At 38.8% G+C, this 12,837-nt stretch overlaps 1 protein-coding gene across 1 annotated transcript in view; it reads left to right on the forward strand.

Moving 5' to 3' along the window:
- Positions 1–1,026: 1,026 nt before the first annotated feature.
- sdc3.S (syndecan 3 S homeolog) overlaps positions 1,027–12,837 on the forward strand; it is a 58,495-nt gene continuing 46,684 nt past the window's right edge. The window contains exon 1 of the mRNA XM_018249517.2: positions 1,027–1,262. Coding sequence (XP_018105006.1) covers positions 1,197–1,262 — 66 coding nt within the window. The 5' untranslated portion in view covers positions 1,027–1,196. The remainder of the gene's footprint in view (positions 1,263–12,837) is intronic.

Genomic DNA, 12,837 nt, shown 5'->3' on the forward strand with positions numbered 1-12,837 from the left:
ATTTGCTTGATTAAAACTTCATGTGTACATGTGCGTCACCAACAGGGGCGTAACTATAGAGGAAGCAGACCCTGCGGTTGCAGGGGGGCCCAGGAGTGTAGGGTGCCCAGTGAGACCCTAATTAGTTTGCAATTTTAATATATCTTGGTAAAATAGGCCAACTTATAAATATTTTGGGGCCCTAAATTGAATTTGCTATTGGGCCCAGTAACAACTAGTTACGCCACTGGTCACCAATAACACACTGACCAACCCTGTGACCCTTGCATCATTACTGAAATAAAAGTGAATAGGACGCAGGGTGTACTGTGCATTTCAAAGGCCCAGGGTTGGGGGGTAGATGTGGTAACTTTGAGAAAGGAGAACTACATATGTCAGTGTAACTGCATGGCTTTAAATTTGCCTTTCTAACAGTCTCTTGTTATATTTGACTTTTCCTTGTCATATAACTGCGAAGGCAAATCTTTTTTTAAAATGTATTGACTGAAATATCTGTTTATGCAGAAACTATATACATACTCAAAAGCGTACTATTATGCTCAGTTCTCATGGCCCATTGAACATGAACTAGCTCATTATCCTGGTTACCCGGAGCGATAAAGTCCCTTTTTAGCCAGAAGACGAGGTCAACCCGTATTGGACAGGTATTGTATCATGATGAATAATGGGGTCGGTAGGCAGTATTGCACTACCAGAACATTTCCACAAGATGGAGCCAGTGTTAAACACGCTAATGCAGCCCCCCTCCCTTCTTCCCATTGATTGCTAGAGAAAGAGGGAGGGCAGGCATTTCCTGCAGAGGGGGAGAAAAGGGAGACTAAAGAGTGTAAAATGAGAGAAGAGGAGAAACGCTAGAAGGAGGAGAGGTGCAGAGAAATCAGCAGAAGAGGCACGGGAGTAAGGCTGCAGTTTGTGAAGGAAGGAGGCTGAGGGTTAGTCTGAGAGCTGAGGGAGCTGAGGGAGGGAGAGCGTGGTACAGGGTGACTGAGGAGAGATTACTTGGCAAGGGGTGGGAGAAGAGAGAGGAGGGATAGAGAGGAGGGAAGGTGGGAGGGGGTGATAGGGAGAGAAAGGATTTGCCATAACGAAGGCTGCCTGCCCCTATGGAGGAATAAGAAGGATTTGGGGTGAAGAGAAGCAGAAAGGAGGGACACACAACAGGATTGCTGCTAGGGACATCGGAAGCCAAAGGGAGGATGCAGTTGGCCTTTGGGATTATACACGGGGCTGGGCTGCTCTTCATCATCACACAATCTGCTCTGGTGAGTGAGAACCTCCAAATCCCCATTTACCAGTAATATCCACACTCCCACCCTCCCCAAGTCCCCATTAACCACTGCACTACTGGGAGGGGCCCGAATCGAATGCCAAGGGCACGGGGTGCATCGCTACATACTATCTATGTGCCATTGCTCTGGTTTTATTGTCACTATTTTATTCTTTGCTCTCATTGTTCTTCCCAAACGGGAGGGGGGAATGTATAGAGGGTCTGTATAGGCTGGGATGCTCGTTTAGTGAAATGTGCTCATGGCTTGCTCTTTACCTTGTCACATCATAAAATGCTCTGTATCATAATATGTATCCTGGAACATTTGCATACATGTATGTTAAAGGCATAGCATGATTTACATGATTGCATCTCCACTCTGATAAGCCTTTAAAATTAAATCATAAAATAATGATGTCATAGATGTCACTTTTAACTCTTATCTCATACCAAAGTGTTGTTTGCATGACATCACTCCCAGCAATAGCTCTATTTGGGAATTTTAAAAAGGGTGAAGGCATGGAATTCTTCCTGATGTCTCGGATCTGGTTTCTGAGGCTTTTTGACAGCAGCTTTAGCAGTAGAATTCTATATATTGACAGAAGCGATTCCACCATTGTATGGGCTGACAGCAGCTACTGTATCCCAGAATTCAATGTAGTCGCAGCAGTTATACCACCATTCCATATACTGACAGCAACTATACCAGCATTGTATGTAGTTACAGCAGTTATACTACCATTTTATATACTGGCAGCACCTGTACCAGAACTGCATGTAGCTATAGCAATTATACTACCATTCTATATACTAACAACAACTATACCAGCACTGTATGCAATAACAGCAGATATATTGCATTTTTACATATTGAATGATGACAAATGTATGCATATAATTGTATGCATGGCTATTGTCATACCAAAATTGTATGTAGTGATAGAAGCTGCACCAGTATTGCATGTAATGTATAGCTATAGACATAACAGCATTGTTTATGGTAACAGAAGCGATAGCAGTATCCTGTTCATATTTTGTCAGATAAGAAAATAGCACATGGCCGATATCAAAGTACTGCTTATAATCAACTGCTGGATTGGCTCACAAGTACCACAATGGAATTGACTAAAATGAATGACAATATCATATAATTGCACAATATTAAATTACTTGAGTCATGCTTGTAACAAACTGGTTTGCCATATAAATGCGGAAGATCTCTTGTCTAGATTTATCATTCATACCTTTTTTGGTACTTCTCACTCCTGTTCTTAATCGTTGTTGCATTCAAAGCTGTAGGATCTTTTATATGTAGTGACGGGCGAATCTGTCCCGTTTCGCTTTGCTGAAAAATTCATGACACTCTGAAAAAAGTAGCAAAATGGCGAAAAATTTGCGAAACGCATTGAAGACAATTTTTATACTTGCAACGTTTTTGTCCAAATGAATTACAGTAAATTTTTACACAAGCAAATTTTTTAGCTAGCAAAACACTTGCAACGTTTTTCGAGGGTGGCAAAAAGCGGAAATTCGCCGCAAATCCATGCCTGCCAAATAAATTTACCCATCACTAATTATATGGAATGCTTGGGGACCTGCGGTATTCTGGATAGGGGGGTATTTGTATAATTTGGCTCTCTATGCCTTAAGTCTGCTAAAAATAATTTAAACATTTAATAAACCCAATAGGATTCTTGCAGCTTAATTTGAATCAACTACAAGGTACTGTATCATTTGTACAGGAAAAAAGGAAATCACTTTTAAAATGGAGTTCTGGATTACGGGTTTCTGAATAGTAGATCCTATACCTGTACTTTTATTTTTACCAGTGCAGCGTTCCTCTTGTTTGCACAGGTATTGGACCTGTTATCCGGAATGCTATGGACCTGGGGTTTTCCGAATAATGGATCTTTCAGTAATTTAGATCTCCATACCTTAAGTCTACTAGAAAATTTTGTAAACATTAAATAAACCCAATAGGCTGGTTTTGCTTCCAGTAAGAATTTATTATATCTTAGTTTGGATCAAGGACAAGGTACTGTTTTAATATTACAGAGAAAAGGGAAATCATTTTTAAAATGTTGTATTAGTTGTCTAAAATGGAGTCATGGGAGAAGGCCTTTCTGTAATTCTGAACTTTCTGCATAACAGTTTTCTGGATAATGGATCCCATACCTGAACTACTATGGTATTGTAAAAATCAACAGTGCCATGCACACTGTAGTGCTTATAATAATAAACATGCAAGTAAAAAAAGTCATTTGCAGGGCTCATTTACAAAGAGCTGTGTGCAAATACTATACTTAGTACCTACCCCTAGCAAAGTGGAAGCAGCAATTTGTGTCACATACCAGCACCAAGAATAGTGCTCAGTAATACAAGTGAGCCCTTAAAGAGTTACTGACACCGGAAATTAAACTCTTTTTTTACATCTATCATAATATTGCCTTTGAAAGCTACTTATTTGCCATAAAGTATTTGCACAGTGCTTTTACATTGCCTGTCTGATGCCCCATGTTCCTGTATGAGGGGGCTGCCATATTTGTGCAGCAGGAGTCCATGAATATTAGAAACTGACAGGCTGAGATGGGACAGTCATGTTGGCAAAACAGTCAGGTTTAGGAACTTCTACTAACAGTTAATTACAAAAACAAACCCTTCTAGCAAAAAACATGACCTATAGGTAACTTTTAATATACTTTCATATTTTAAAAAGTATTTTTTTAGTGTCAGTATCACTTTAACTGAACACCTGCCTTGACCATGTGTTATATATAGGATTTCAAAGGCACCGTGTGTTTGCTGGTGCACCTACCTGCACTACGTTAATGCACAAGTAAGGAGAGTACACGTGGATGCCAATGGGCTGTTTTTATGCCCTCACCCCTCAGCAGGCACAAATAATTGTTCTTTACATGGCATGCATAGCTCCTGGGGGTGAGGTTTATTGTTAGCACCTTATTATCCCCTCCATGTTTTGTTTGTGTACCAATGTTGGTACTTTTTATTTTAAAATCAAATGACCATATTTCTCCACCCATGGGATAAAATGGCAGCATTTTTTTGTTCTTTCGACATGTGCTTTGTGAATAATGACCATCCTCCTCATCTTAATTAAGGTTTTAATATTAGCCTGATATTCTGAGCAAGAACTGAAGGTCTGATTTTTTTTTTTATTGATAATTTCTTAAAGGTGTGTTTTACTGTGATAATCAGAGGATAATGAGGGGACCCTCGTCCTAAAACTGTTTTTGAATAATGAAAGCAGTCTATCTTTTTATGGGTTTTTTTTGCACTCCTAGCTCTGACTCTTGAAACAATGTAGCAGAAGTCAGCTGATTAACAGAGCTGGAGGCAAACCAGTTTCTGCTGCATTGTTGCAAAAGTCAGAACCAGTCAGAATCTTTAATATGTCAGCATTCCAACACCCACATTCTACTTTACTCTTCTTTGCAGGTTAGGTGCATGATAAGTTAGTAGCAAAGAGGATTGGCTAACATTGCTGAATGCAGCCTTGGATATAACTTCTGATGTAGCTTCAGAAGGATCATTTGTGCTTTATTATTATAGATTATATAGAGTGCCAGCCCCAACTGTGAAGCTGATCCCGTGTAACAGACATGTGCTGTTATTTAGGCACCTTTAGGTGTTCTTTACTATTTCTTTCTGTCAGTGGGGCTCATTAAATTACACAAGGTGCAGCACAAAATTTTCCCCACCGGAAAGCTATTTACAAATATATGTGTGTCAGTACATAATCCTCTGTACTTACAGCTTGCACCAAAATGCAGTTTCTTCTGCTTTGCTGAATAAAGTACAAGGTGCAGAGTACAAGGTACACAGAAGCAATGGATCTTGGAGTTAACACCAGTTTTTAGAATAGGGATTATTAACCTATGGACTGGGACTCACAAATGGGTCACCATACTGTTTAGAATGGGACCTCATGACCCTATTTTTAAAGCTGATGGCCCATTGGAGATAAATCTGCTCTACCATGGGCAACTGATCTCAAATGCATTCTTACTAGCAATAAGATAAATCACTGGTCTGAAAGCAAACACTACTTTGGTTTGTCAAATAATCCAAATTTGCCTCGCGAGAAAACTCCTCACAGGTAAACAACATGCTGTTTTTGCACATTGCCTTAGTAATTGAGCTCCTGGATACCCATATGTGCTTGGAAAAAAACCCACAAATTCATGAGTGCAATTAATGTGGTATTCAGGGCTCTCTATTGGGTAGATATATCTCAGTACCAAACCAAATCAACTCAGTGGAAACTTTTCTTCATCATTTTTTTTTGTCTTCTGAAGTAAGATATGGTCAAAAGTGTGTTACATCAGCAGAATAGTATGTAGTTTAAGGCCAATGCCTGAAGTGTTGGATTGATAAATATGGTAATGCATGGAAGGAAGCTTGTACTAAGGAATTCCGCAGGAGCCCACAGCACCACAAACAGATAAAAATGAAGAACTTGGCGCCAGAGAACTATGATGAGCGTTTCCAGAAGGAACACACATATCCCACTATTTATAAAGCATAATCCTTCTGTTCTATATGTGATGCTGTCAGCTATTATCTAAACATGAGTCTCTCTAACTGCAATGGGGTATTAAGTTTTTTTTAGGTATCACTTTCACTCTCTTTCAGTTGTTGTAAAATGTTGTGTTGTTCTTTGCTCTGCATTTATTAACATGTTTCATAATTAAGGCAAATTATCTCTGCACATACATTGACTGTGTGGTACTTTCTATAAACTACATGAGATATAGGGTACTGGATTATACAGTTTTTTTTATTATTTTTATACAGTTGACCAATAAATGGTTGTTAAAGGTTACTAGACAGGCAGCAAAATGAAGACCATTTATTAAACCCCCCCCAAATTCTTATGTGTAAATGGATACATTTGCATCCAGATATATAGTTTTGCCAAGTGACTGATTTTAATAGGCAATTCACATGACTACCAGGGACTATGACTCTGGGGAAGTTGGGGCAAAATCAGCGAACAGGATCTTTCTGTGATTTGGCTCTTTATACTTTAAGTCAATGACAAAATCATGTAAACATTAATAAACCCAATAGGCTGGTTCTGCTTCCAGTGAGGATTAATTATTTGGATCAAGTACAAGGTACTGTTTTAAAAAGGACATCATTTTTAAAAATTTCAATTATTTGATTAAAATCGAATCTATGGGAGACAGCCTTTCCATAATTTAGATCCTGCTGGATAATGGGTTTCCGGATAATGGATCCCATACCTGCATTAAGGATACTGCACCCTGGTGACTGGGCCTGCCTCATGTATACGAAAATACATCTGTGCAACTTCAGGGGAAGGTGAGACTTGTCACCCAGGAACCACTTTGAAGGCAGTCAAGGATTAGAACAGTGCCAAAATTAAAACAGACCCAAATGACCAAAAATAATATGTGTGTCTAGCATGGCAGGTTTATGTAGTAGTATCTTAACATTTAATAGGCAAGGCTTTGCAACCATTTAAAAACATACTTTCATTCTTGTAACTGCTCTAGTTAAAGCTAGCAGCAGTTTTGCTCAAGGCCCTCAGCCTGGCTAGTAGTTCAGCCATAGCTGCAAGAATTCTTAGGCAGCAAATACTTGTTCACCCCAAATCTCACCTATATGAAAATATATACTGTATACTATAAGGAAGTGGGTCTGGCTTGTGCCGTTTAGGAATCACGCTGCTGTGTTTGTGTCATGGCTGTCCCTCCCTCGACCAGCTGTATCCTTATGTAGAGACTGGTGTAAGAGATGCAGTGTAAGGAGATTTAGAGGATTTACATTTCAGAGGGAGGATTCAGATCTGAGTAAATGTGAGAGTGAGTGACAGGGATAGCCTGTCGTTTTCTCTGCAGACAGTTGGAGCCTGCTGTGTGTGAGGGAAAAAGACTATTGTACTCAGTCACAGCGTTTATCCAATTAATACTGTATTATTATATAAGCCCCACATGTAGTGCGTGCAATGGAATTTGTTATTCACATTCCTGGACCATGTGGGACATGTACTGGTGTACAGTATTTTTCTTGTTTCCTTTTAGATTCAGCTCACCTAGAATGACCCTGCTGGACTTTATATCTGTATATATTTCTCAATAATTATAGGGCACAAAACTATCCTTGTCACTATAAATTGTTTAAAAATGAGGATTCGTTAGAGGTAGTGGGATTGATGCCATTTTTGACCTGTCAGCTGTCCCCATTTGATTCATATGCCCAATGGAGATGAGCAAGGGGTGTGATCAGAATTCAGTGGTTTGTGATTAGGGAGTCACAGGGTGTGGTCAGCATGGTTAAAGCATGGTTAAAGCTGATAAAGTTGATATCTCAGCCTCCTTTTACTACAGTTTATAAGCATCTTCTTATATTACAGGCCAACCTCATTTTCTGCTTAATGATTTGCGACAACCCCTAAGCTTAACTTCTCAACAGTTGCCGACTGAGCATGTGAGTGTCGTAGACACTTTTCAAGATGGTGGCCCCCTGTGACAAGTTTAAACTCCTGGATCATTGCTGCTATTGAGAAGCTGAAACTTTAGGCGGGTGCAGTAAGTTAAGTATATAAAATATGGCCACATGCATTTTTAGGGTTTAGTTCTTCTTTAAAGAAACTCTTTCTGTGCTCATAAACATTATGCGTACTGAGAGCCATATATACAGTTCATTAGGGTTGCCACTTTATTTTTATTTGCGAAAATGGGGGCAGCCAGTGACTTAGGGGGTGTGGGCCAGTGATGTCGGGGGGAGGGTGATGTGGGGAGACGGGACGGGTGACATTAGGTGCGGGACTGATGACATGGCGATCAGTCATTCACTTCAATGTCCTGTCCGGATTTCCTGATTTGGAAATCCGGACATGAACTTTTCACCCGGGCAGCCCTTCAAAAAACCAGGATGTCTGGGTGAAATCCGGACAGGTGGCAATCCTAAATTTCATCCAACTCCTGCTTGGTGGCACAATGGTTAGCATAGGTTGTGCTGGAGTCCCTGTGTTTTCCTGCATCTAATTGGGGTTCCTCCATGTCCTCTAGCACCCCAAAAATTGACTAAAGTGTGTTTGTGTGTGCAGGAGAAAGAACTTAATTGTAAGCTTCACTGGGTAGGGAATATGATGTGAATGTGAAACAGCTCTGTACTGTGTTGCCAAGTTATAAATGAAGAATAATGTAAAAAAAACATTATTGCCCATGTAGCCTTACCTATAGTAGTCCCAATAATGGGAAGTAGTAGTAATAGTCCCACGCTCTGAAAAGAGAAGTCATATCTTTTTGTAATAAACAGCACGTTAGTGGCACAATGCTCAACAGAAGGAAGTTCCTGGATATGAGCCTATCCACCCAAGGATCACTAGGAAAAGCAGAGTATACTACAAGTTTCACTATTACATTTTGTTTGTGTCTGCCCATTTTTTTGCTGTGTGATGCTACCCCCATTTTGGCAAGAAAGGAGAAGTACTGTCAATATAGGAACTGTCAGTTCATTTGAATTATTTTTAAGAGCTTTTTAAGAACTTCTGTGCTTTTATTGGGTACATTAGCTTTATTTATTATTGCTTCTCCATGTAGCAGTTAAAATGCTTGATAAAAATTGCAGTGTTTCTCCATGATTCAAAGTAAGCACACTGGAGCATTTCTGCATTTACCCTATAGTAAGAACAGGCAGATGTATTGAGTAACTGGAAATGTACACGGTTATTGCAGGTTATTGCAGACCAAGACATACACTCCATTCCATTCCCTAGAGCTCCTATGTGTGCTTTTCTGTCTCTAGTTGCTATTTATACACCTGTGGATAAGCAGGTTGTAATGTAGTATAACACAATGGAGAGTAGGCACAGAAAATCTGGGAATTATGTAGAGTATTCCCAATAGGGAATTACAGTATGTAATTATTCTGAAGGTACCCTGGAGCAGTAATTAAAGGGAATGTTCACCTTCATATTAACTACTAATATATATGTATGTCAATATATATATATAGATGTACCTGTTATAATACAATTTTCAACTGATCTTCATTGTTTATTTTATAAGGGGCTTATGGTAGTAGATTTTCTATTCTGTCTTTTTCCAGCCTGCAACTCTAACTTTTCTCTGGTTATCAGGGATCACTGCCCTGGTAATTAAAAACAAATTGACTGAGAGGTTTTAGTTTTTTATTTTACATGCTGTATCTTTATTTCAGCCCCTGTAGAGCTGATCTTTTATCATTGAATAATGAAGTCCTAGTCACCAGATAGCATTTGTCCAATCAAAGCCGAAACATGACAGGACATGTAAATATTAGCCAGAAAACGTAAAAAAACTAAGGCAAACTAACATCTACACAGTACTAGAAGTTAATTTTAACATCTCTCTGACTAGTGTGTGGGACACAAATTTTAGAGGGCAAAATATTCTATCATAATTCAAGGGGACATAGAATGCTGTAGATATAAAATACATTGTGGTCACTTCAGGATTCGCCAGCTTCTCTCTAGGTGCAGGAATGTGTTTAAACGTGAGACCCTTAATAAAGAGTGTCAATATGCGCTCTCCTTTGCATCTATTGTAGAGTTCATAAATTACTTGTTTTTAAAGGAGAAGGAAAGCTGCTGAGGCAGTTGATTGTCAATAGGTTTGCCACATTAGTGCAAGCTAGAATGCTATATTTATTCTGTTGAATGCTTTACAATACCTGAGCAACCAGCTCTAGAAGCTCTCAGTTTGTTTAGGATAGCAGCTGTCATATTAGCTTGGTGGGACATCACTTCCTGCCTGAGTCTCTCACTGCTCACTCATAGCTCTGGGCTCAGATTACAGCAGGGAGGAGGGAGGGAGAGAGGACCTAACTGAGCATGCTCAAGGCCATCCCTGGAGGTTTAAGCTGAAGACAGGAAGTCTGATACAGAAGCCCCTGTGTACACAATAGATGTAAAAAAAAACTTTTGACAGAGGACTCAGAGCAGCATTACTTTGAGGGTTTACTGGTCTATTTAAATAGACCTTTCTTATAAAGCTTACTTAGTTTTAGCCTGTCCTTCTCCTTTAAATGCCCCCTATTCTGTGCCCATGAAAATTATTATAGTTGATACTGTTTTAATAATTTTCAGTGCACCTTTCCAATACTTTTCTGTCTAGCTGTGCTTTTGTACTCCAGTATGCCAGAGGCTCAGGGTATAATAACTGACGCTTTGGTATTCTTATCATGACATAATGAGAAAGCACTGCTGCAGTCCAGTACACATACTTTTCTCATATGTGGTATAACATCTTGCTGGAATTTTTACCTCCCTGGTTTACATTTAAAATGTTCAAATTCCAGCCTGCTCTGTTCCTTTTATAGAGCTCCATTTGATCTCTCCCTCACCTACTCTTCTCTGCAGCTCTCTTGCTATTGTGAATTTACTGACAGGAGCAGATACATATATTCTTCTTACTACTTAAAAGATGCCTACCTTAGGGCATACCTCCCAACATTTTAGAAACAAAATAGGGACAAAAAAGTTGGCGCTGGTGCACGTAGTGTGGCTAATTTCAAACACACCCATTTTTGTGGCCACACCCCCTAATAACCATGTGAATTTTACAAAATTTGGCAGGTTATGAAAGTTTGAAAATACTTCTGTGATTTTTTTCAGTTATTACAGTTTTGCTAATGAAGGTGAATTGCCCTTTAAGCTGCGAGTCTAACTTTTCCCAAGGGGACCTGTTATCTAATATTGTTACAATTACTTATTTTCTTATCTTGAAATCGTTACAAAAGTTTCCAAGTGCCAAAAGCCAATTAAGTTAGAAATATTGTTTCTTTTTCTGGCTGTTCAGTGCAGAGAAAAACTGGACTTTCCAGTACAAATGAGGGACTGCAGGTTGAGCTCATCTAAAAATGGGACAGGGAGGAGCTATGACTTAGGGGATTCTTACACAGTATCATGTGCATTTGGCTGAACATTGGCTGAAATGCAAATGATATTGTGTAAGGATCGATCAAGGCAAGCTGCTTATAAGCAGCACATGAATATGTAGATCATGACCCTGTCAGCAAAATCCTGCATTCTTAGTAGCGCAGACAAATTGGTGAATAGGAGAGATTCAAAACAAGACACATCAAGCTACAAAGTAATATAAAATTATTGCAGAAGGACCAGGGGGGAACAATACAGGCAAGGGGCTGCAAATCACACCAGAGAGCAGCAGCAAGAATAACTAGAAAGAGACATAAGCGTTGTGATACGCTGTCAGTCTTTTGGGGCCAAGTCTCTGGAATGATTTTAAGGACATGTCCTTGCCCATTTTCTTTGGCATTCTATGTTATACAGAGCTCCAAATTGCTCAATTTCACCTCTGTAATTAAGGTAACATAAAAAAAAGAATACTGTAAGTAAATTGAATAGGACAATATCGTGGGTGTTTGCCTGGATCATTAATTTTCTCTTCGAAAAGATAATTGGCATATATTAATTAATTTCAACATAAGAAAATAAATAGCATTTGCTTATAGCTAAAGAGAAGAGGATGAAAATATATCCTGCATCCTATTCAAATGACACAAGAGTGACAACATCTTAAGTAACCTGCTTAATTTATAACCTGTTTTAATTCATTATTATAGCTGCTGGAGCTGCACTATTGTAGAAAGGAGTGTTACGGAATGGTACTGCAAATATTTAAGCAATCAGTAATGCATTACAGTTGATATGATATTTAAAGGAAAACCATACCCCCAAAATTAACATACAAGCATCACATTAAGTAGCATATTAAAGAATCTTACCAAACAGGAATATCTATTTATGTAAATATTGCCCTTTTACATCTTTTCCCTTCAACCCCATTTTGTGATATTACCTGTGCTGCCTCGGAGATCATCTGACCAGAAATTCTGCAGCTCTAACTGTAACTAGAAGAAGTGCGGAAGCAAAAGACAGAATTTTGTCCATTAATTTTCTAATATGACCTAACATGTATGGTTTGTTTGTGTGTGCATTGAATCATAGGATCCCAGGGGACAGCCCTTATTTTTTAAAATAAGATTACCCACCAGCACATGCAACTAAATAATTATATTATACTGGAAATGATTTATTTACATGAAGCAGGGTTTTACATATGAGCTTTTTTATGCAATATACATACATTGTTTGGGGGTATAGTTTTCCTTAAAGCAAAGTATGGATGAGCTCTATTTTTAATTAGCTGTGAAAACATCATGAAATATCTTATGAAAAATGTCCTGACAAGCAACATTTTCGGTTAAGGCGCATCTACCACCCTGGTCGTCTTTGTAGGGAGCTCCAGTGGATATCAAATAACTCAGTTGTGGACATTTGATACTGTACCTCACAGTAAAGGAATTCAGAAAGTGCACTGTCCTGGACTGACTAGATATGGTGTGGGTTAAAGGTGATGTCAATCCAAAAATATAAATTTGCCCAATTAAAGAAAATGTCATTCTACACAACTCTCCAATAAACATTCATTACAAGTTAACAAGTTTTAGAATTATTTGTATTTTTTTTCCAGTTTTAATTGCAACAGAAAGTAGTGTTTATATGTGTTTTCAAC

The sequence above is a fragment of the Xenopus laevis genome, chromosome 2S (assembly GCF_017654675.1).
Source record: "Xenopus laevis strain J_2021 chromosome 2S, Xenopus_laevis_v10.1, whole genome shotgun sequence".
Taxonomy (NCBI): domain Eukaryota; kingdom Metazoa; phylum Chordata; class Amphibia; order Anura; family Pipidae; genus Xenopus; species Xenopus laevis.